The sequence below is a fragment of the Erinaceus europaeus genome, chromosome 4 (assembly GCF_950295315.1).
Source record: "Erinaceus europaeus chromosome 4, mEriEur2.1, whole genome shotgun sequence".
Classification (NCBI taxonomy): Eukaryota; Metazoa; Chordata; class Mammalia; order Eulipotyphla; family Erinaceidae; genus Erinaceus; species Erinaceus europaeus.
Genome location: NC_080165.1, coordinates 86695163 through 86721187, shown reverse-complemented (window position 1 = coordinate 86721187; position 26025 = coordinate 86695163). Strand labels below are relative to the sequence as shown.

General features: G+C 36.6%; 1 protein-coding gene across 1 annotated transcript in view; it reads right to left on the bottom strand.

The window, feature by feature from the left end:
• Positions 1–26025, bottom strand: part of LOC103107678 (dystonin) — a 552693-nt gene that overhangs the window by 72424 nt on the left and 454244 nt on the right. Inside the window, 9 exon segments of the mRNA XM_060190003.1 lie at positions 1580–1798; positions 3814–3921; positions 4105–4224; positions 18746–18952; positions 20219–20460; positions 22355–22439; positions 22945–23271; positions 23483–23642; positions 25715–25881. Coding sequence (XP_060045986.1) covers positions 1580–1798; positions 3814–3921; positions 4105–4224; positions 18746–18952; positions 20219–20460; positions 22355–22439; positions 22945–23271; positions 23483–23642; positions 25715–25881 — 1635 coding nt within the window.

Below are 26025 nucleotides of genomic sequence, written 5' to 3'. Positions count from 1 at the left end.
GCTTCCCCAGAGACACACCTTACTAGGGAAAGAGAGAGGCAGACTGGGAGTATGGACCGACCAGTCAACGCCCATGTTCAGCGGGGAAGCAATTACAGAAGCCAGACCTTCTACCTTCTGCAACCCACAATGACCCTGGGTCCATGCTCCCAGAGGGCTAGAGAATGGGAAAACTATCATGGGAGGGGGTGGGTTATGGAGATTGGGTGGTGGGAATTGTGTGGAGTTGTACCCCTCCTACCTTATGTTTTTGTTCATTAATCCTTTCTTAAATAAAAAATTTTTTTAAAAAAGTCCACCCCTAGGGAAAGAGAGAGGCTGGGAATTGGATCAACCTGCCAATGCCCACGTTCAGTGGGGAAGCAATTACAGAAGCCAGACCTCCCACCTTCAGCACCCCATGGTGACCCCAGGTCCACACTCCCAGAGGGTTAAAGAATAGGAAAGCTATCAGGGGAGGGGATGGGATACCGAGTTCTGATGGTGGGAATTGTGTGGAGTGTATCCCTCTTGTCCTAAGTTTTTTGTCGGTGTTTCCTTTTTATAAATAAAAAAATTTTAACAAGTCTATGACTTTAGGAAGTTTTGATTTGCTTTTGACGGAAAAAAATACTACTTTGTCCAAATGAATTTATTTTTTAAAGATTTTATTTATTTATGAGAAAGATAGGAGGAGAGAGAAAGAACCAGACATCACTCTGGCACATGTGCTGCCGGGGACCGAACTCTGGACCTCATGCTTGAGAGTCCAAAGCACCACCTCCCGGACCACAAATGAAAATTTAAGAGGGACTTCTAGTCAGCAAAATTTACTATAAATATTAGAATCAAAGTAGGTGAGGAGATAACTGTTTTGGTTCTTCAACATTCTTGCTTTCTGTAGTTGCTTTCTCAGTATTTCTATTTAACAAATTCATTATATTATACATTTTCTCAGAGGACTTCTCTGTATGCTACTGTATTAGTGTATTTCTTCTTTTTGTTTAAATTCAAGATGGCTCTTGTTTTATATTCATATAAACCATAATACCTAGTCACACAAAATTTAAGTATTTTAAAAGCTCTAACATTTTTTTAAATGGGAAATTTGGTTTTTGTATCCAAATGGCTCATATTTCACACTACCTTCTGCAACCCACAATGACCCTGGGTCCATGCTCCCGGGGGATAAAGAATGGGAAAGCTAGTGGGGAGGGGATGGGATATAGAGATTGGGTGGCAGGAATTGTGTGGAGTTGTACCCCCCATCCTATGATTTTGTTAATGTCTCCTTTCTTAAATAAAAAAAAAAGTATAATGTAATTATGACATACATAATATTGCCTCTGCCAAGGAATCACCTCACAGCAACCCTAACAAGCAAGCAGCTATGATAAGCACATTTTGCAGACCAAACTACTGGTTTGCTAAAATGTCCTAATCATGTAAGATATCTATTTGCATTTAAAAACATCAGAAAAGATCACAATTCTCTCTCCTTTCTGGACCAGAGTACAGCTCAGCTCTGACCTATGGTGATGTCCCAAACATGAAAATCTATTGCAAAGATCACTGTCTCCACTGCTCCACACAAGCTTACCCGATGCTCTTCCTGTTGTTGTCTTAGTGTTTCATATTCAAGGGCAGGGGCAGGAAGCTGAGAGATGATTCTTTGTGTTTCAGTTAGCCATGGCCAAAGTTCTTCATATGTTTCCCAAAACTGGCTAACCAGAGACTGTGCCCGCTCTAGTTGTAAATATCTCTCTGAGTTTGTCTGGCAGATGGCATCATAGTTCTTCAATACGTTGTCCAATTTTTTCTAGTAATAAAATGATGTACTACTGTGATTAACTGATTTTTTGTGGTATTTAGAAAATTACACAGGCTCTAGAATGATCTGTCTGACATGTATGTTAAAGAAATGAACAAAGCATTTTAACTGCAATTATATACATATGAGATATACATACAATTTTTATATTAAAGAGAAGTCCTCCATATGTAGATGTTATTGCATATGACAGGATTTTCTTTCTAAGGCTGAATAATATTCTAATATTTACTATGCATTCCTTTTGCATTCAAAGTATATATACATATATGTAAAATAGAAAAATATGTGAAAACATCTTAAGCATTAAACAACTGGAGTTCAGGCTAATAAATTATATATTCATACAATGGAGTTTCTTTGCTGTTACACAAAAATCATAGGGTTTATGCTAACACATATTTTGGGGAGATGTGAAATTGTATTCCTGAGACAATTACAATCTTGTACAAAACAAAATAAGGAATCATAGGATTTAATGATATAAGGAAAGTCTAAAAAATACTAACTGACAGGAATCAAAAGATTATAAATGAATAGCTAGCTTTGAATTCTTACTTATACTGTATCTTATCAGAGCACAGAACAGTTCAGGTTTCTAGTGGTGACCGTGATTAAACCTGGGACTTCAGAGTCTCAGGTAAGAAAATTTTTTGCATAACCATTATATTATCTGCCTTGCCTGAATTTGTATTTTTTAAGATACTGAGTTCCTCACATATAGTCAGTAAAATTCTCCAACTATTATTTTTTTCCCTCTCTTCTTCCCTTAATTCCTTTTTACCAGAGCAGTGCTCAGCTCTAGTTTAGGGTGGTATGAAAGACTGAACCTGGGACTTTAGAGCCTCAGGCATGAGAGTCTCTACAGAACAATTATGCTATCTACCCCGCCCTCCAAGCCTTTCCTGCAATGTCTCTAGGTGAAAAGGTAAGTCTTACATTACTGTCTAGAAAAACAAATATTTTTGATTCTTTGTACAATTGAAATTAAAATAGGAACTGCTAGTCAGCAGAATTAAATACATAGATTAGAAACAAAGTAGAATATTGCACTATACTGACTTAATTAGGGGCAATGATAATGAACTAGATTATTGTATAAATCCACAGAACCCTTGCAAATGTAATAACTAAGATATTAAAGAAAACTGTTACTTGAGGAATATAAACAGAAGATAAAGTATTAACACATTGTATACATTTCAAATGTTTGTCTGGGGTATATTTTAAATGTAATGCATACTTTTAAAATGTGATTTTAGGCATAGGCATTTATATAATTCTCTTTTGAAGTGCATGGGATATTTTCCTACTAGAAGGATTAATATACATTAATTTATTTAAGCTTTTCAGATGTATGAATATGAATAGGACTAAAATTTTTCCATTTTTGTTGCCACTCCAGGCTGATGTTCTGAGAGAGAGAGAGAGAGAGAGAGAGAGAGAGAGACACCACAGCACCAAAGATTCTTTCAGTGCAGTGGGGGCTTGAAATTGGGTTGTGAATGTGATAAGTGGAGTACACTATCCAAGTTAGTCCAGAACCAATTTTTTTCATTGAGGCTGGCTGGTTTTCTACTTAAAGATAATCAAACTTAAATAGACTGGATATTTACCTAATTATTCAACTCAGTGTTCCCACTTTGCATTTCAATGTTCAGAATGGGGCTCAGCCTAGGCGTTTTTAGTTTCAGCATAAAAGTTTTTGAAGCTTATAAACAAGAGTTGATATATACTAATAATAATGAAGCTAATATTAATTTAATGCTTAAAGTGTGAGTTTTCAAAGACTTAAACATTAATAGCTCTTAAAAAAATTGTCCTCCCCTCTTAAAAAGTATTCCTTTCATTGTTATTCTGTGAGCTTGACAAAGTTTTATTAAAAACTAATGATTTAGTTGAAACAACTGTTATGAACAAAACAAAAAAGAGGCGATTTTCTAGGACTAAAAGTTTATTGTATGCTGATTATTCAATTCTAACTACCAGTCACATAATCATACCTTCATAGATTGTTTTTCCTCTTCACTGCAGGTGGTCATAATTTTATGTCCAGATTTAACAAGTTCATCAATAATATCTTTGTGTCTCAAAATCTCCATAGTGAATGTCTTTGATTTACCAAAATAAAGATTTAAAAAGGAGACTATGTGTTAGTAAAATGAAAATACTTACATGAAGTTGTTAAAAAATATATTCTTTTAGAGGGATATCACAGAGTAAATGTGCAAACATAAATTAGAGACTTGAAGCACACTAGCAAATATTCAGATGCAAATGGAAATAGAGTTCACCTTCTGAACTTGAAGTTGAGCAGAAGTCTGGTCTTGCTCAAGCATGATGTCACCCAGAGATATCAATTTCTTTTCTGTTTCAATAATCCAGGACAACTCAGCATCAGCTGCCTGGTCAAACTAAACAAAAGATAAGTAATTTTGTCAGCAAGTTCCTGTAAATAATGACAGAAAAATACCTATCAAATTTTCTTTTTATGTAACCTTATTATACAATTGGAATTATTTGATCTTATCTCACCCTGGCATCCTGAAATAATTCACAATGATGATGAAAGTAGTAAAGAAAGGAGAACTTCCCAGGTAATTAAACATAAGCTCTAAAAATGTGTTGAGCCATTACAAATTTTAGGACACTTAGCAATATCTTTTTTTTTCTTCTTTCTAGTAGCTGTAAGAATATTTTCCTTAGGAAAATTCCTTAGGTTATCAACTATAAAAGTAAGTAAGTAGTTGGATACCACCTTTTATTTATTTCATCTATGACTCTAAACTTTTAAATTTATTTTTTAGTTTATCTTTATTTATTTATTGGATAGAGACAGTCAGAAATCAAGAGGGAAGAGGGACGGTAGGTAGGGAGAGAAACAGACAGACACCTGAAACACTTCTTCACCATTTGCAAAATTTTCCACCTTCAAGTGGGGATAGGGTCTCGAACCTGGGTCCTTGCACACATGCGCTCAGCCAAGTGTGCCACCACCGGTCCCCAAATGACTCTAGACTTTTAACATATCAAAGAGTCATAGCAAAAAGAGGAAAACAATACAATTTATTTACAACATTGCATGCACACATAAACACATATATAAAGTTTCTCATATGCAGAGTATACCCTCCCCTAATTCATATTTACCATTTATCATCTAGTTTAATAACAGCAGAAAGCAAAAATTTAAAGAGATTTTTATTTTTTTAGATCATGAAAGTAATTTATGCACATGAAAGACACCCACAAAGCAAAGGAAAAGACACAGGAAAATATTAAAACCTGGAATAAATAATTTTTAGGGAGTCGGGCTATAGCGCAGTGGGTTAAGCGCAGGTGGCACAAAGCGCAAGGACAGGTGGAAGAATCCTGGTTCGAGCCTCCAGCTCCCCACCTGCAGGGGAGTTGCAGGTCTGCAGGTGTCTTTCTCTCCCCCTCTCTGTCTTCCCCTCCTCTCTCCATTTCTCTCTGTCCTATCCAACAACAACAATAATAACTACAACAATACAACAACAAGGGCAGCAAAAGGGAATAAATAAATAAATAAATAAATATTTTTTTTAAAAAATAACTTTTTTAGAGAATTTTTCTCCACAAGTTGAAAAGACTTATAAAGACCTGAATTAGTACTGTAGAACTTGTTTTAGAATCTGTTTTTGAATTCATTATGAATTAATTATGTCAAATTATTTAAAGGACATTTTATTTTATTTATTTTGTCTCTAGGGTTATCAGTAGGGCATGAATCCACTGCTCTTAGAGGCTATTTTTTCCCCCTTTGTTGCCCTGATTGTTTATTTTTGCTGTTATCATTATTGTTGTTAGTAGTATTGTTGTTGGATAGGCCAGAAAGAAATGGAGAGAGGAGGGGAAGATTGAGAAGAGGAGAGAGAGATAGACACCTGCAGACACGCTTCACCTTTGTGAAGTGACCCCCTGTAAATATTGCTGACATGAATATTATTACATATATATTTCTGCTGGTATCTCCAAGAAGATGACTACCAAGTGAAAGGCAAGAATATTTTTGATGCCTTGCATCAGTTAAAATACTGCAAAGATTACAGTGAATAAAATGGGCAAGTAACACCATAAGCACCAGTAATAAACAGTAGCTAACAATCATCTCAAATATTTAATAGACCTAAACATTGTGAGTATTCAAGTCCTTCCAGAAGTTCTAATTTTTCCAGATAACCTGGAAGTTCTGATGAGGGTAGAAAAAATTGGTTAAAGGGAGTGAAAGATGGAGATAGAAAGGCCTACTGGAAAATAATTTGTACTCTTTTTTGGTCAAGATACCTGGTATAAATTCATCATTCATATCTAAGAATATATACATGCATATACACACTTATTCCTACTGTTTATTTACATCTATATATGGTAAATTGATTTACATTTAAGGGAACAAATGATTCAATAATTTGTATGTATTTTTCACACTATGCAGACTTAGGGAAAGATGAACTTTTTCTTTTTTCTTCATTAGTATATCAACCTCCTTCAGCATTTATATAACACATATAACAGATGGCTCAGCAGAGGGAAGAGACAAAAACTGCAAGAGTGTTTGGAACCCAAAGAAAAACACAGTGCTGAGCTCTGTCTTTTCATTTTGCCTTATTCTCTAGATTGGGTACTGAACAAAACTGGCAATCCAGAAACACCAAAAGGTATAGACAAAAACCCAAAGAAAATTTGCTATCTCTTGCCAGAAAACCAGGAAAAGGGCAGTCTTCCAAAACAAAAATTGTTAGACAATAACCATTCTATAATATAAGTAAACACTAAAGGAAAAAAGTGTCACCTCAGATAAACCCATATCAAGAAAGGCTTTCAGAATGCAGAACCTAGTTTCCACCCTCACCAGGCCATAATAACCAGGTGACCCAGCTAGAGGTATGTTAGAAAAATCAAGTGGGAGCTGGAACTTCATTTCCACAAACAAGGTCCCTGCCCACAGTCTCAGTGGAGGCCATGTGAAGTGCTTAATGTTTCATCTCTACCAAATTGTAGTGAGTTTTCTTCTCCCTGTCTTCTGAGTGATGTTAGGAGTGGTGTTAAAAGAGGCCTTAGGATACTTAGGATTTTCATTATTGTTCTCTAATCAAAAGAATTATAGAAATGAAGACCAATTTTGCTAGCAGTTTAAGAAAGGAATCAAATTGAAAAAGAATGTGGGCAATATGAAGAATCTGTTTGGTGATGAAGATGTTCTGGATTTTGACTACATCAATGCCAGTAGCCTACTAGTGATATTATACTCCTAATTTTGCAAGCTCCTAGTTGGTAAGAGGTACAGTAGGATTTCTATTACTTCTTATGACTGCATGTGAATCTGTGCAAAAGTGTATGATTAACTGCTTAAAGTTACTGTTTTCTATTTCCTCTTTTTGATAAGTACTGCCAAACTTTTGCCCTCTAGGTAGAACAATTTATCACAAGCAGAGTTTTGTTCTACCCTCACCAACAAGAACATAATTTATTTAAAAATATTTTTCAACTTTACAGGTGAACTTGCCTTGATCCTAAGAAAGCAAATTGCCAGTAGTAACCTGCCATAATACTGAGTGTTGTTATGGTTTCAATTCACTAAAAAATATACATATAGGAGTAAAAAGGCATACTAACATCATAAAATTATTGTAAATGTTTGTATATACATTGAGCCCAGCTGCTTTCTTCTTCACCAAATAATGCATGAGTAAACAAAGACTAAAGATTACTATGTGATTGATTCACTTAGAAGCCAAAATTAAGGAAAACAATCCAGGTCTTTCCACTTGAGTAGAAATGGTACAAATAGTTCAAGGTATCTGAATAAAATTAAACAGTCATTATTTTTTACTCCTAGTGTCACTGAAAAAAGTAACATACAACTCATGTAGTTGTGTTCAAACTATTTTTAGTAATTTCATAGCAGTCCTAATAAATCCAGGATGTTTCTATTAATATTAGTTTAATACTATGACTACCTTACTTTTTAAAAAAGTATCCAATGAAAAACAGCATGAGGATACAACCCAAATTGCCAAAATGGAAAGCTGAAACTCAGTTTCTTTAACCAAGACAAATATTTGCTATACTAAAAGAAAACAAGGAGTCAAGCAGAGCATTTCCTTCTGTCTTTTAAGAGTTTTTCAAATTAAATATGCAAATATTTACTGTTCAGCAACAAATGGAATAGCCACAGGGTTTTAAAAGAAGCTATTACAATAAAATCAACTATTTTATTACCATGACTTATTAAAATGGCTAGTTAATGTGTATATTTCGCACAGACCATAAAATTGCTCATTTTACATGTGAACAACATGAAGAGTGAGATTACTAGAGTAAATTTTAATAAACAACTGTTCATACATATTGCTTACATATTGCAAATACTGATTTCAAATAAATTGTAAGTAACTATAGCATCTCACAACTGGATTCCAGATTTTTTTTTAGTTTTATTTATTTTCTCTTTTGTTGCTTTTTTTTTCTATTGTTGTAGTTATTGTTGTTATTGATGTCGTCATTGTTAGATAGGACAGAGAGAAATGGGGAGAAAAGGGGAAAACAGAGGGAGAGAGAAAGACAGACACCTGCAGACCTGCTTCATGGCCTGTGAAGCGATTCTCCTGCAGGTGGGGAGCCGGGGGCTCGAACTGGCATCCTTACACTTTGTGCCACATGCACTCAATCTGCTGCGCTACCACCTGACTCTCCCAGATAATGTTTTAATTGGTGTCATCAGTGGAGTTCTTCTACCAGCCTTAGATACTATAACTTCTAGTATGGTTCAAGTAACATTTCAGAAATTTTCTACCATGTAGTGAAAGGTATACAATAGACTCTTCTAAATATTACTGGAAAATACTCAGTCATAGCCAGCATTCTACTAACTACATTGTTTTAAATACTGAACAAGCAATATTTCCTTATTTTAATAATATAATATGTCATAATATTATTATTAATGTCATATTATATTATTATTATATGATGTGACTATTACCATGAACTCCATTTACATCTGAGAAAATTTAGGTTTACCAGAGAAAACCGTTGGTAAATGCTAGATCTGAGATTCAGACTTTGGTCTAATCCCAGTAACTAACACTACTTTTGGTCCCCATTTAACATTACTTGTGTGTGTATGCAGCTTAGGCTTCATAAACTCAGAATATTCATGTGATTTCAATGAAAATGACTCCAATAAGTCAACAGCCAATAACTCACTATTTAAGCATATCTTTGTTCTGTGACAAATTACTTTTATATTTACTTTAAGTCCCTTTTAGCTGAAAATAGGGTTTTATGCCTGAGTGATAAGTGAACCTTAACCATAAGGACATACTTTTACTCCCTTCCCTTAGCTGAGGGCCTTATCACTTTCTTTTGATTAGCATTTCCTTCCATTTTGCTTATTATCATTCCTAGCACAGCCAATATTTTCCTATTCCAAACACCTGGAAGGTTTAAACAAAACTCACTTCCCTTGGGGAAGGTTTCCTTCTAGTTATTTAAAAGAAACAGGTGTTATTTTTCCCCAAGACTGATTCTTAATAATCTAATGAGTTGTTTACTTTAATTCCCCCAATCACCTATGTGCCTTTACATTGGGGTTGTTAGGATCTATTAAAGTAAGCCAAGCAACTAAAACTACTGAAGACTGCCTAGAAATCCAAGATACACACAATTTAGCAATTTTAGACAACTGTACATTTTGCACTTATAAGCAGTAAAGGTCTATAATTTGCTCTAATGTTTTAGAAAAGGACTGTGGCTATAGCCTGAGCATCTTTTATGCAAAACTATTACCAACTCCACACAGTTCATTTAGTTCAATTTGCACTTAGACAAAGAAAGTCAACCAAGATATCTTACTTTGCGTGGGCTTAAGATGCAAAGCAGCTGAAATATGTAGTTGTAAACTAGATAATGGCACATACTGTGAGAAGCAGGCAGTCGTTTTGCTTGCTTGCTTGCTTGTTTATACAGCACGGGGCTACAATTAGTAACATTAGCAGAGTTTACTAGTAAATACAGGCTCAGTCTATCAGTTTGCCCTTAAAGGCCTGACTTCATGGAACTAACCAACCATAGTCAAGAAAACCTCATTTCCAAGCATACAGAATACTATTCTTACTATTTAAAGAAGTTTCAACTGCCAATTCTGAAGTGTCCAAATAAATTTTGATGAAAAAAAATCATTATTTTCAAATAGTTGAACTTTATTTCAGAAATAAATGCATTCACTTTGCTACATACAGGGCATACAGATCCATTCAAACATTAACAATAGTCATGCAAGTACATTCCTCTGGCATGAATGCCCTCTCTCAGAAAATTTTCTTAAGCAGGGCTTTTGCTATCATTGTATTTCATTAAGTTGGAGCATAGTATTAAATCAAGAAGTGAAACATTCTACCTTAGAAAGCTAGGAAAATTGCACTTTAAAGCAATATTCCAAAATTAGTTTTGAGGGGCAACAGACACACAGAAATACTACAAAGGACTTGCATGTAAGAAGTCCCAGGTTGAACACTGGCACCACCAGTAACCAGAGCTGAGCTGCACTCTGTTGAAAAGCAAAATGGAGGGGATGGCTGGTGGCATACCCAGTAAAGCACATTTAATGTGCAAGGACCCACAGCACAAGGACCAAGGTTTGAACCAACCCCCAACTCCCCAGCTGTAGCAGGGACACTTCACAAGCAGTCACAAGAGAAAGATAGCAGGCCTATCTTTCTCGCCCTCTCCCGCCACTTGAATTCCTCTCTATCCTATTGAATAGTAAAAGAAAAAAAGGGGGGATGAGATGATCGCCACCAGGAGCAGAGGATTTTTTATTTATCTATTTATTTTTATTTTTTATTTATAAAAAGGAGACATTGAGAAAACCACAGGATAAGGGGGTACAGTTCCATACAACTCCCACCACCAGCTGTCCCTATCCCATCCCCTCCCCAGCAGAGGATTTTTATTCAAGCACTGACCTACAGCAATAACCTTAAGAGGCAAAAAAAAAAAAAAAAGTAAAATTGAAAATTAATTTTGGATGTTGTCACGTTTGCTTGATTTGTGCCTTGTTTGGTTTGTACTAGTAAAAGGTTAGTCGCATCCCTAAGTTTTGCCCTTAAGAACACTGAAATAAAGGATGATAACATAGTGGGGGTTGTATTGTTAAATGGGAAACTGGGGAATGTTATGCATGTACAAACCATTGTATTTACTGTTGAATGTAAAACATTAATTCCCCAATAAAAAAAAATTAAAAAAAAGACCTTCTCCCCTTTCTTGCACCTGGGACCATAGATAACTACTGTTGTAAAACTGACATTGTGTAGCTGAACCCTGTCATGTAGTCTGTAAAAAAACAAACAAACAAAAAAAAAACACTGAAATACCACACTAACACCATCACAGAAATCTTTACAGAGGTCTGACAACATAAAATACTCAGGGAATTCAATAAAGATTAGTCAAAGTATTTATTGTAAATGTCCTAATTATTGTTCATGTTTTTCTATGGGAGTTGTGGCTGCATGCCTGTGAAAACTCAAGAAATTGTAAACCTTATGAGTCATAAAGAGGTCAAAAATTATTCCCCCCCTCCAATCCAATCACCTTTTTTTTTAAAAAGAAAAATCTAACAGTTTTTCTTTTTTCCTTCCTTCCTCTCTTAAGAGAATAGTCTGGGGGGGGGAGGAGGAAGATGGCGGACTGAGAAGCTGCTAAAGCGAGTGCTCTGATCGCATCGTCAGCAACGGTAGGATTTTCTGCCTTTAGCAGGCCAGTCAATAAGGAGTGACACCAAAGAGGTGATTATAATTTAATTTGGGTTAAGAATTAAAGTAAAGGTGATACGGACTAGCGGGGCTCCATACTTCCCAGGCGGCGCCAGGCAAGGCAAGTGCGCCGGGCATTGCAGACTAACAGAAGCAGAAAACAGAATTAGTCAGACAGAGGATGAGTTAGAGAAAACAAAGAAAGAGGTGAAAGAGCTTAAAAAGAGATTGAGAGACACTGAAAACAACAACAGAGACATATGGGATGATATCAAAAGAAGTAACATTCGTATAATTGGCCTGCCAGAGGAAGAAAGAGAGGAAGGGGAAGCAAACATTCTAGAGGAAATAATACAAGAAAACTTCCCAGACCTGAATAACAGAAAGGATATCAAGGTTCAAGAGGCCCAGAGAGTACCAAACAGAATCAACCCAGACCTGAAGACACCAAGACACATCATAGTCACAATGAGAAGAAGTAAGGATAAAGAAAGGATCATAAAGGCTGCAAGAGAGAAACAAAAAGTCACATACAAGGGAAAACCCATAAGATTATCTGCAGATTTCTCCACTCAAACTCTAAAAGCCAGAAGGGAGTGGCAAGAAATCTATCGAGCCCTGAATGAAAAAGAGTTTCAACCAAGGATAATATATCCTGCTAGACTTTCATTCAAGCTAGATGGAGGGATCAAAACCTTCTTAGACAAACAACAGTTAAAGGAGGCAACCATCACCAAGCCGGCCCTGAAAGAGGTACTAAAAGACCTCTTATAAACAAGAACATCACTATAATACTTGCAATATATCAGAGTAAACAAATTGTTTTTTAGAACAATGGCACTACAATACATTAAATCCATAATATCAATAAATGTCAATGGCTTAAACTCACCCATCAAAAGGCACAGGGTGGGGGGATGGATCAGAAAACATAACCCAACCATATGCTGCTTGCAAGAATCCCATCTGTCACAACAAGATAAACACAGACTTAAAGTGAAAGGATGGAAAAATATCATACAGGCTAACGGACCACAAAAAAGGGCAGGAACAGCCATTCTCATCTCAGACACGATAGATTTTAAATTAAATAAAGTAATAAAAGATAGGCAAGGACATTACATAATGATTAGAGGATCAATCATTAAGCCAAGAAGACTTAACAATTATTAACACCTATGCACCCAACGAGGGACCATCTAAATACATTAAGCATCTACTGAAAGAATTTCAAAAATACATCAATAGTAATACAATAATAGTGGGAGACTTCAATACCCCACTCTCACATTTAGACAGATCAACAAAGCAGAGAACCAATAAAGATACAAGAGAATTGAATGAAGAGATTGACAGACTAGACCTCTTGGACATTTTCAGACTCCTCCACCCCAAAAAACTGGAATACACCTTCTTTTCAAATCCACATAACACATACTCAAGGATAGACCACATGTTAAGCCACAAAGACAGCATCAATAAATTCAAGAGCACTGAAATCATCCCAAGTATCTTCTCAGACCACAGTGGAGTAAAACTAACATTTAACAACAAACGGAAAATTATTAAAAGACATAGAATTTGGAAACTAAACAACATGCTCCTTAAGAACCACTGGGTCAGAGACTCACTCAAACAGGAAATTCAAATGTTCCTGGAAACTAATGAAAATGAAGACACAACCTATCAAAATATTTGGGACACAGCTAAAGCAGTACTGAGAGGGAAACTTATAGCCATACAATCACATATTAAACACCAAGAAGAAGCCCAAATGAATGACCTTACTGCACACCTCAAGGACTTAGAGGAAGAGGAACAAAGGAACAAAGGAACAATAAAGCAACCAGAAGGACAGAAATCACTAAAGTTAGAGCAGAAATAAACAACATCGAAAATAAAAGAACCATACAAAACATCAATGAAGCCAAATGTTGGTTCTTTGAAAGATTAAACAAAATTGACAAACCCCTAGCCAGACTCACCAAACAAAAAAGAGAGAAGACTCAAATTAATAGAATTGTAAACGATGGAGGAGATATCACCACTGACACCACCAAAATCCAGAGAATCCTGTGAAACTTCTATAAAGAACTATATGCCAACAAACTAGAGAATCTGGAAGAAATGGAACAATTCCTAGAAACCTATGCACTTCCAAAACTGAACCAAGAAGAACTACAAAATCTAAATGCACCAATCACAGACAAAGAAATTGAAACCGTTATTAAGAATCTCCCCAACAACAAAAGTCCTGGACCAGATGGCTTCACAAACGAATTCTACAAAACTTTCAGGAAACAGTTAATACCCATACTTCTTAAGCTATTCCATAAGATTGAAGAAACAGGAATACTCTCTTCCACCTTTTATGAAGCCAACATCACCCTGATACCAAAAGCTGATAGGGACAGAACAAAAAAGGAAAACTACAGACCAATATCTCTGATGAACACAGATGCCAAAATATTAAACAAGATCTTGGCCAACCGGATACAGCAACACATCAAAAAGATTGTTCATCATGACCAAGTGGGATTCATCCCAGGAATGCAAGGCTGGTTCAACATCCGTAAGTCAATCAATGTCATTCACCACATCAATAAAAGCAAAGCCAAAAACCACATGATTATCTCAATAGATGCAGAGAAAGTCTTTGACAAAATCCAACACCCATTCATGCTCAAAACTCTACAAAAAGTGGGAATAGATGGGAAATTCCTCAAGATAGTGGAGTCTATATATAGCAAACCTACAGCCAACATCATACTCAATGGACAGAAGCTGAAAGAATTCCCCCTCAGATCGGGGACTAGACAGGGCTGTCCACTGTCACCGTTACTCTTCAACATAGTACTGGAAGTTCTTGCCATAGCAATCAGGCAAGAGAAAGAAATCAAAGGGATACAGATTGGAAGGGAAGAAGTCAAGCTCTCACTATTTGCAGATGATATGATAGTATACATAGAAAGACCTAAAGAACCCAGTAGAAAATTACTGGAAGTTATTAGGCAATATAGCAAGGTATCAGGCTACAAAATCAATGTACAAAAATCAGTGGCATTTCTTTATGCAAACACTAAATCTGAAGAAGAAGACATCCAGAAATCACTCCCATTTACTGTTTCAGCAAAATCAATCAAATACCTAGGAATAAAGTTGACCAAAGAAGTGAAAGACTTGTATACTGAAAACTATGAGTCGCTACTCAAGGAGATAGAAACTTATACCAAGAAATGGAAAGATATCCCATGCTCATGGATTGGAAGAATAAATATCATCAAAATGAATATTCTCCCCAGAGCCATATACAAATTTAATGCAATACCCATCAAAGTTCCACCAAGCTTCTTTAAGAGAATAGAACAAACACTACAATCATTTATCTGGAACCTGAAAACACCTAGAATTGCCAAAACCATCTTAAGGAAAAGAAACAGAAATGGAGGCATCACACTCCCAGACCTTAAACAATATTATAAAGCCATCATCATCAAAACAGCATGGTACTGGAACAAAAATAGGCACACAGACCAGTGGAACAGAATTGAAAGCCCAGAAGTAAATCCCAACACCTATGGGCATCTAATCTTTGATAAGGGGGCCCAAAGGATTAAATGGAAAAAGGAGGCTCTCTTCAATAAATGGTGCTGGGAAAACTGGGTTGAAACATGCAGAAGAATGAAATTGAACCACTTTATCTCACAGAAACAAAAATCAACTCCAAATGGATCAAAGACCTAGATGTCAGACCAGAAACAATCAAATACTTAGAGGAAAACATTGGTAAAACACTTTCCCACATACACCTCAAGGACATCTTTGATGAATCAAACCCAATTGCAAGGAAGACTAAAGCAGAAACAAACCAATCAATGGGACTACATCAAATTGAAAAGCTTCTGCACATCCAAAGAATATTAAACAAACAGAGAGACCCCTCACAGAATGGGAGAAGATCTTCACATGCCAGACATCAGACAAGAAACTAATCACCAAAATATATAAAGAGCTCAGCAAACTGAGCACCAAAAAAGCAAATGACCCCATCCAAAAATGGGCAGAGGAAATGAACAAAACATTCACCACAGAGGAGATCCAAAAGGCTAACAAACATATGAAAAACTGCTCTAGGTCACTGATTGTCAGAGAAATGCAAATTAAGACAACACTAAGATACCACCTCACTCCTGTAAGAATGGCATACATCAAAAAGGGCAGCAGCAACAAATGCTGGAGAGGATGTGGGGACAGAGGAACCCTTTTACATTGCTGGTGGGAATGTAAATTGGTACAGCCTCTGTGGAGAGCAGTCTGGAAAACTCTCAGAAGGCTAGACATGGACCTTCCATATGACCCAGTAATTCCTCTCCTGGGGTTATACCCCAAGGACTCCATAACACCCAACCAAAAAGAGGTGTGTACTCCTATGTTCATAGCAGCACAATTCATAATAGCTAAAACCTGGAAGCAACCCAGGTGCCCAACAACAGATGAGTGGCTCAGAAAGCTGTGGTATATATACACAATGGAATACTATGCAGCTATCAAGAACAATGAACCCACCTTCTCTGACCCATCTTGGACAGAGCTAGAAGGAATTATGCTAAGTGAACTAAGTCAGAAAGATAAAGAGGAGTATGGGATGATCCCACTCATCAACAGAAGTTGACTAAGAAGATCTGAAAGGGAAACTAAAAGCAGGACCTGATTAAATTGTAAGTAGGGCACCAAAGTAAAAACCCAGTGGTGAGGGGTAGACATGTAGCTTCCTGGGCCAGTGGTGGGTGGGGGTGGGTGAGAGGGATGGGTCACAGTTTTTGGTGGTGGGAAAGGTGTTTATGTACACTCCTAGTAAAATGTAGTCATATAAATCACTAATATGAGAGGGGGAATCACTAATATGAGAGGGGGAAAATTAATTGTATGTCTCAAAGTTTTTCAAAACACAAACTGAATGTTTTTAATATATAGGCTGTGTAATTGATATGCAGACTCTCTCAAAAGCCTAGACCAAGTAGATCAGAAGCAACCAATAGCACAGCTATATACAAGATACTGGGTACTGTACAGGAAACCCTCACAAAAGGACTTTTCAAAGTTAACCCAATTACCAAATAATGTGATGATAACATTAACTATTGATTGTCTTTTTGAACCCTTAGTCAGCAGGAACCTCACTTCTCCACTATAGAGCCCCTACTTCCCCCAGTCCTGGAACCCTTGGATAGGGCCCACTTTCTCGTATGCATCTCCCAATCCAAACCAAATAATATTGCACCTGCCTATCACAACCTAACCAAAGCAACGATTGCCATCTCAACATGCTTCACCTCAGACTGTATCCAGAGACTTCACGTGTGGAATGACAACCCTTCAGCTTCATTACTCGGGTGAGACCTTTCCTTTAATAGTACACTCTAATTTCATCTCAGGTAGTTCACTTTCTAACAAAGTCCCATAACCTAGATATACACCAGTTTCTGTGAGAGAGAGCTTATGTGCACACGTATCCATCAACTACTGCAAAATATATGCCTGAAAGCAGTAGTACACTAGAGTTTGCAGTGAGTACCTCCCTAACACTTCCTCTCCATTATTCCAAGCTTGGGATCCATGATTGCTCAACAAATTGTTTGGCTTCATATGTTAACTCTCTTTTCAATCACCAGGTTCCAGATGCCACCAGGATGCTGGCTAGGCTTCCCTGGATTGAAGACCCCACCAATGTGTCCTGGAGCTCAGCTTCCCCAGAGACACACCTTACTAGGGAAAGAGAGAGGCAGACTGGGAGTATGGACCGACCAGTCAACGCTCATGTTCAGCGGGGAAGCAATTACAGAAACCAGACCTTCTACCTTCTGCAACCCTCAACGACCCTTGGTCCATGCTCCCAGAGGGCTAGAGAATGGGAAAGCTACCATGGGAGGGGGTGGGTTATGGGGATTGGGTGGTGGGAATTGTGTGGAGTTGTACCCCTCCTACCTTATGTTTTTGTTCACTAATCCTTTCTGAAATAAAAAATTAAAAAAAAAAAAAAAAAAAAGAAAATAGTCTGGGGAGTTGGGCGGTAGCACAGCGGGTTAAGCGCATGTGGTACAAAGTGTCAGGACGGGGGAGTCATTTCATAGGCGATGAAGCAGCTCTGAAGATGTCTACTTTTCTCTCCCTTCTCTGCCTTCCCTGCCTCTCTCCATTTCTCTCTGTCCTATCCAACAGCAATGACATCAATAACAACAATAAAAACTACAACGATAATAAAAAACAACAAGGGCAACAAAAGGTAAAATAAATATAATAAATTTTTTTAAAAGAAAATAGTCTCCCCAGGATGGGAGAATGGATCGACCTGTCAATGCCCATGTTCAGTGGGGAAGCAATTACAGAAGCCAGACCTTCAACCTTCTGCATTCCACAATGATCTTGGGTCCATACTCCCAGAGGGTTAAAGAGTAGGAAAGCTATCAGGGGAGGGGTTGGTATATAGAGGTCTGGTGGCGGGAATTGTGCAAAGCTGTACCCCTCTTATCCTATGGTTTTATCAATGTTCCCCTTTTATAAAAAAAAAATAAAAAATAAATAAAATTAAAATGATTGCAACCACTGAGGTAATTTGCATCTGTGAAACTCAAGGTTCTCTCCTTGGCATCACCTATGCCGGAGTGCTGTTCTGCTTCTATTTCCTAAAATAAATAAATCTTTAAAATAAAAAAAAAAAGAAATTAGCCTGTTTACTATAGCTCTACATACATGACATTACTATTAACTTATATGCTAACTCAAAATGTTTACTAACATACAGAGTAGATTTAGCTAAAGCATAAAATTAGCATCAGAAATATTCATATATGTAGACAAAAGACATTTTGTTTAGAAAGTGAGGCTGATCTTTCCAGTGACTGATGTAATAAGGTTAAGTCAGGGAAACAATGAGGCAGATGGCTGTTAACAATGTACAGATTAGCTCTGCACTGGCACTGGCACTTAGATGTCCATGTAAACCCATCAAATTCTTTTTTCTTTTAATCCCTCCTTCCATTTGTGAGGCATAACGAATTAATGGTAACACTATTCAGAGACCTTTGTTGAGGTAAAGGTTCTGAAAACAACTGAAGAATATTTATTGTCTAAACAACAAGCCAGTTGCTCCTACCTGCTGTGATCTCAGAATGGCAGCATCGATCTCCTCCACCTTCTGAGTGATAGTGTCACTCACTACTCTATAGCGGTCATTGTCCTCAGTGACCATTTTTTCAAGCCCTTCCCTTGCCCTCCATGGCACCAGCTCCAGTAAAGCACTGCTCACTTCATTAAGGGAATCCAATAAAGCTTTGCTGTTTTTAGCTTCCCTCTTCAGTTCCTGAAAACGGGATTAAAATACAAATCTGTTGGGTAATGCTTGAATTTGAAAAGATTTCTCCCTTAACTGACTTAGTGGATAAAGTCCTTTGCAGGCAATTAAAGGGATTCACTGGCCTCTTAGTTTCAGTTCAAAACTGAATTTTGCATGAAGAAAAGTGTTTCCTGAGAAGTCCTAATAATTTCTCATTTTTCAACATGACAATATTATATCAATGAAATTTAATTAAAATGTTGCATCATGGGTAGAGGGAACCTAACTTTACTAGCTTACTTCTACCTGCACATGATCTTACTTTAGGAATGACGAAAGCAGAGGCTGCTATCTCAGGGGGAAAAAAATGACTGGCACAGTCTTGTGCAATGTAATCAGTAAAGCCAACTCATACTATATGTTTATTCTTTAAAAATAGTTATCCCAGGGTTGGCAAGTGGTACACCCAGTTGATCACACATGTTACAATGTGCAACAATCTGAGGTTCAAGCCCCTGGTTTCCATCTGTAAGGAGAAAGCTTCAGGAGTGATTAAGTAGTCCTGCTGGTGTCTCTCTTTCTCCCTTTCATTTCTTTTCCCGTCCACTCTCTCCCTCCCCTGTCAATTTCTCTCTGGTCTCTATCCAATAAGTAAATAAATAAAATATTTTTAAAAGAATAGTTACCCAGAATAAATCTGAAACAATAATGTTTTTATTGTTGTTTTTCATCAGTTGGTGTCATACTCCAAAGATAAAACTCCGGAAATAGGAGATAGCGCAGAGGGTTAAGCGCACATGGCTGAAAGTGCACGAAAAAAAGTGCAGGATGCCAGTTTGAGCCCCCGGCTCCCCACCTGCAAGGGGATTGCTTCAAAAGTGGTGAAGCAGGTCTTCAGGTGTCTATCTTTCTCTCCCCCTCTTTGTCTTCCCCTCCTCTCTTGATTTCTCTCTGTCCCACCCAAAAACAACATTAATAACCACAAGGGCAACAAAAATGGAAAATCCTGGCCTCCAGCAGCAGTGGATTTGTAGTACAGGCACCAAGCCTTAGTGATAACCCTGGAAGCAAAAACAAAACAAAACAAAAACAACCTCTGGAAATAAGTGTTTAATCTCTGGGCTCTTAAATGCTTCAACTGTTGATCTGTTGTCAAATTCTGCCAAGCCCCTGCTTATCAGGCTAGCCATCCTACATACTACATATAGAAAACACGTATCATGTCATGTATGTGTGAAGAAGACTGCCTGGAAGATAAAAAACTGATTCAAAATGTATTCCATCAGAGCATACCTTTTGTCTTGCTTGTGCTTGGCTTGCTGCTTCCCCTTTCAGATCCTGAGACTCATATGAACTCAATTCTACCTCAACTTTGTCCAGCCAGGTGCAGAGTTCTTCATGTGTGGAATGCAGTTGCACTGCAAGCTGCAATGCCTGTTCCAGAGTCTTGTCTACATCCATGCTTAATTTAGTAATGTCTTTGTACCTTGCTTTAATGGCTTCTAACTTATCTTGAATTATTAAAACTTCATCACCTGTAATGTTAAAGGCATATTATATCTCATGAAAGGAAAATAAAGGGGAGGGGACTTGTCAGATACTATACATAAATGAAATTTTCTGGAGAAATTTTTTTCTCCCCTAAGGAAGACCTGACTCAAGAGAAAACTTTTCTAGGTTTTAATCTTTCTCAGGATTTCTGGCAAATCTCAGTTTAAAGCCACAAAAATGAAGACTGGGGGGGGGGGGGGGGTGTCAGGTGGTAGTGCAGCGGGTTAAGCGCACATGACACTAAGTGCAAAGACCAGTGTAAGGATCCGGTTTGAGCACCCAGCTCCCCACCTGCAGGGGGTAGCTTTACAAGCAGTGAAGCAGGTCTGCAGGTGTCTATCTTTCTCTCCCCCTCTCTGTCTTCCCCTCCGCTCTTCATTTCTCTCTGTCCTAGCCAACAACGACATCAGTAACAACAACAGTAATAACCACAACAACAATAGAAGAACAAGGGCAACAAAAGGGAAAAAAATAGCCTCCAGAAGCAGTGGATTCCTAGTTCAGGCACCGAGCCCCAACAGTAACCCTGGAGGCAAAAAAAGAAAAGAAGAAGAAGAAGACCGGAAGGAGTTACAGTGCCCTCCATTATGTGGAAAGCATCATCTTTGCATCTATCTATATGATGTTTTCAGTTTTTAAGTATAAGAGTTAAAAATTGCCTGAGTTCAATAACTTCATGGTTAATGTCTATAAGATATGTAACCATTCTGTGCCATTGGCTAGTCATCATTACTTAGGTGTATAAATAGAATCTAAATAAAACCTTATGAAATCGTAAGTATCTGGTGGGTAAAGAAAATTTAATGACTTTATATTTACAGAGTACATAGAACTGAGTCTGGGTGGTGGCGCACCTGGTTAAGCACAGGTTACCACGCCCAATGACCTGGCTTTGAGCCCTGGCTCTCTACCTGTAGGGGAGATGCTTCATAAGTGGTGAAGCAATTACTATAGTTATCTTTTGCCTCTCTCCCTCTCTTATCTCCCCCTCCCCACTCTCAATTTTTCTCTGTGCTATCAAATAAAGAAAAAAAGAGGCAGGGGATGGACACTAGGAGCAGTACATTTGCTGAGTATGCACCAAGCCTCAGTGGTAACCTTGGTGACAATTAAAAAAAGAAGACTGTGTCTGGCATATGTATATAATTACACGTATTTATACTTATTTATTAATATTTTATTTTGCTTAATATTTAACATAATTTAGGAAAATAAACTAAACTGCCCTTTTCCAGGGGATTCTAACTTGCCTCTATCTCATTTTCAAACAGGGAAACTATCTTTAGTTTCTGACTCCTAATAAGTAGGTTCTAATCTATAGAATTCCTTTAGCAGATAATGATGCTAACTGCCCCCACCATAGATATATGCTTAACTGAATACAAGTAAAATTTAACTTTTCTATAACTCAATGGAGTTACTAAAACAAGTTATTTTGTGTCCATTTACTTAGTTAGTTCAAGGATTGAGAAATAAAGCGCTGTTATAACCAAAGTGTGTTTCACTAAATACAGTCTGTCATAAAATAAAATAAAATAAAATAAAATAAAATAAAATAAATTTCTACCACTGATGTGCTCACTTAATGTAAATCCATTGTGGTTTTTTTCTATCTCCTGGCCTCAAGGGTGTTTTATGTTATGAGTAACACACACTGTTATGAGTAATACACATAAAGAACCTAAGTAAGATCATAAGAAAATGTGAGATCATATTCCAACCCCCTTCCCCACTGGTCTTCAAAGCATTCTCCAGAATGAAGTATTGGAGTGGCATCAAAATTATGAAGTGTTCTATTTTCACTTCATGCTTAAAATATTTTTTGAAATTAATGCAATATGTGAAATGAGTGATTATGTTATTTGCAAGATATCTCACCTGTCGTTTGCTTAAGTAGTTCTAGACCATTTAGTAATGCCTGATCTACATTTTGTTTTCTGAGTAGGATATCCTCTTGCAGAACCTAAAACACAGATGCCATTTTTATGTGTGGGTAAAGGGAGGGGCAAAGAAATAAACATAGTAGTTAATGTCAGAAAAATTTATAAAATTTCATAAAGACATTAGAATAAGCATCTCATACTTTCAAATTATGTTATATCCCCACATTCACCCCATCCTCTTTGTACTACTTAACTATATGCCCCATATTCATCTACCATAATCCATAGCTTTCTCCTTTTCCTAAAAGATTTAGTGTTCCATTAAAATGGATTATGCAGAGATATTGGAGTATAAGTTATGGATCTCCATAGTAATGATAAAATAGGAAGTAAGGGGTGGGAAATCCAGCTATTGGATAAAGACAAACTCTTTTGAAAAGCGACTTCATTAAAAGTAGCCAAAGTCACAGATAGTCTTTTGACCACAGCGATTCTAAATGATAATGAACATAAAATAATACATAAAAGAAATAAGGAAGAATGAGAAAATAATGACAACTGAAATTAAAAAATAAATCAAAATACCCGAAGTTCAGACTGCTGCTTCCAAAGGCCCTCGGTGCTGTAATCCTGAACTGAGAGCTTGCTCAGTTTGTCATGTGCTTCATTCAGCCAATTCATCAACTCAACTTCATCTTCCCCAAAAATCTTAGCATTACATAAGGCCTGCTGGAGGAGCTCAGACCTGCTGTTACTTTTCTCTTGAATCTCAATGTACCATACTTGAGAGGAGTCTAATTTATTCTGCACCATATCTTTATCCTCTCTGGAGCTCAAAACCTTTAAGGACTGGCCAATGCTAACAGCCTGGTGTAAATGTTTATTATGATTGATGATGTTGTCTTCTAAGGCCTAAACAAAGTTTTAAAAAAAATGAAATAAAGAAACACAAGAGCATAGACAAATAAAAATGAAAGCATAAATAGAAGTAAAGTATGGCATTTGAGATGGGTGTAGTTAGCAATTAAACATAGCAAAACAATAGTACAGAACTGAAATTTGGTCAGAAAACCACAAAGTAAATGGAAAACTGAATCTTACTAATGTTTGATTAGTATCTTACTTTGTGCTGTGCAATTTGTTCCTTAAGTTTAGATGCCTGAGTTCCTATGGGCTCACAATTTGCCAGTTTCTTTTCTATGGTTGAAAGCCATTCATTCAGTGGTTCTAAGGTTTCATGAAATTGCTGTGCTACCACCGAGATACCTTCCAGCTGACGATTCCTATAAATGTGCCAAGATAAAGGACATTTAAGTATGAAAAATGTGTGAAATATTCAACAAAAATCTCCACTCATGCTCCTGCATTTTATTCTAAACATTTAGTAGAAAACTTATCAGGTTAAAATTAAAATTTCTCACATTTATGGGACATATTCAAATAGTTCTACTGAATACATTTATAGTTAAACAACAGAACAACCTTAAATATCTGACTCTCATGAAAGTCTTAAGCAACCTGGCCATAACACAGTAGAATATTTGTCACTACAGTAAAAGTAACAGTAATCCCAACAATATGTAACACTTATAGAGCACATATTTTTGTGCTAAGTCCTTTTTCAATGGTTTAATATTAATACCTTCCATAAGAGCATCAGTCAGAGACTTCTTTAATTAAATGGTCAAAACTGAATTCAAAATATGAAAAACAAATATAATTCCCAACTCCATCCCAGTAACAATGGAGTTAATAGTTATTTTTTAAAAGACTAATTCTCTCATTTATTTATTTTTTAATTTTTGAGAGAGACACAGAGAGAGAAAGAAACAGAGAGAAACACCAGAGCACTGCACAGCTCTGGCTTATGGTGGTGTAGGGGATTGTACCTGGGACTTTGAAGCCCCAGGCAGGAGAGTTTCTTTGTATAACCATTATTTCTATTTTTAAAAGTACACTTGTCAAGTATCCCCAGAATATCATTAGTATAGTAGGAACTAAAAATCTAATAGAGGAATAATATTCCTCTAACTTACATGTGATACAGTTTGAAATATTTTTTTTTAAATCAGTTTTTTTTAGTTGCAGAGGCACTATGTAAGTAATAACCTACTTCCACTGTCCTCATGCTTTATGTAGGGTAAATGATTGTGCTTTTCTATGTATAATGTACCTAGTCAGTAGCAAATTCTGTAAATTACATCTACTGTGACCAAAAAATGTCATTACTTCTTATCACGTTTAGTTCTTTAAAAATTATGTAATTTGCAAGAACAGAAAGGGGAAACACATAGTAAAACTTAGACTATGTTTGGTGTACTAGACCAAAGAAAATTACTCTGGGGAAGTAGGGAAGAGAAGGGGCTGGAGGTGAGGGTATGGAGTCTTAGTAAAAAGATAGTGGACAAGGGCCCAAGTTGAGGATGAGAGTGTTTTAGAAACACCTATCATGGTGAGATGAGAAATTTCACCCATGTCTCTACAACTGTACTGTAAATTATTACCATTCCCCCAATAAAATGATCACACACACACACACACACACACACACACACACACACACTCGATTTGAGAAAACAACTTTTCATAGGGACAAAAATAATCATGGAAAATTGGCACATGATACTGAATATAATTTATGTATCTTCAAATCACAAACTATATGTGCATGCATTTAAATTTTTCTTGAATAGATGATCCCTCAAAATTAATTTTTCTTTTTATGTATTGTTTTACTTCTGTCACTATTAACAACTCCTGTTTCTAAATTGAATTTTTAATCACCTGTAATTAGTGGAAATGATTACTGTGTGATAGTTTAATTTGCTATGACTTAAGAACTGAGGGAATCCACCACTCCTAGAAATCATTTTTCTTCCTTTTTTTTTCTCTTTATTTTTTGTTTTGATAGAAATTGAGAGGGATGGAGAGACAGTGATGAAGAAAATAAGGTACCTGTGGTACTGCCTCATCACTTGTAAAAACAGTTAAGTCAAGTTTTAAAGGAGTGAAAGTTAAGTTAATAAATTATAGACTCTCTGAGAGCAACTATGAACTGACATCACTATAACCCAAGGCCTACTGTGGGCATAATACATGGCAGGAAAGCAATAATTATATAATAAACAAATAGATGAACTGTCCCTGAAGCAACTGTTTTTCATACTTCAGACTAATGATAAGCCCCAATGACTATGAAACACTACCATGAGAGGAATAAGAGAGGTGCCACAGTCTTTGATTCCTATGTTATAAATATGTAAATACAAGAAAAACAACAGTTTGAAGTAAGATGTTACTAAAAAGAAAAAGAAAAAATCATTACTGAAACCATTACTAAAAATTTTTAAATTACCTTGCTTCAGCTTTGTTAAGCAATGCCTCCCATCTACTATCCAAGAGACTGAGTTGCTTCAAAATCTTTACTTTATCAGTCGGTTCTGCGGTTGCAGCAATTTTTTCACCTTCTCGTTTGATTACCTCTACAGTTGATTTGCGATCATCCAATAATCTTTGGAGAAGCTAGAGAAAAGACATTAAAGACCCGAAAATAGGGCAAAATAAAATTATATCAATATTAAAGAAAAATTATGTTCTCATTATTTTTGATGTGTGAAAAATATTTTGTAAAGATCTAAGAATTCATATTTTAAAATAATTAAATTT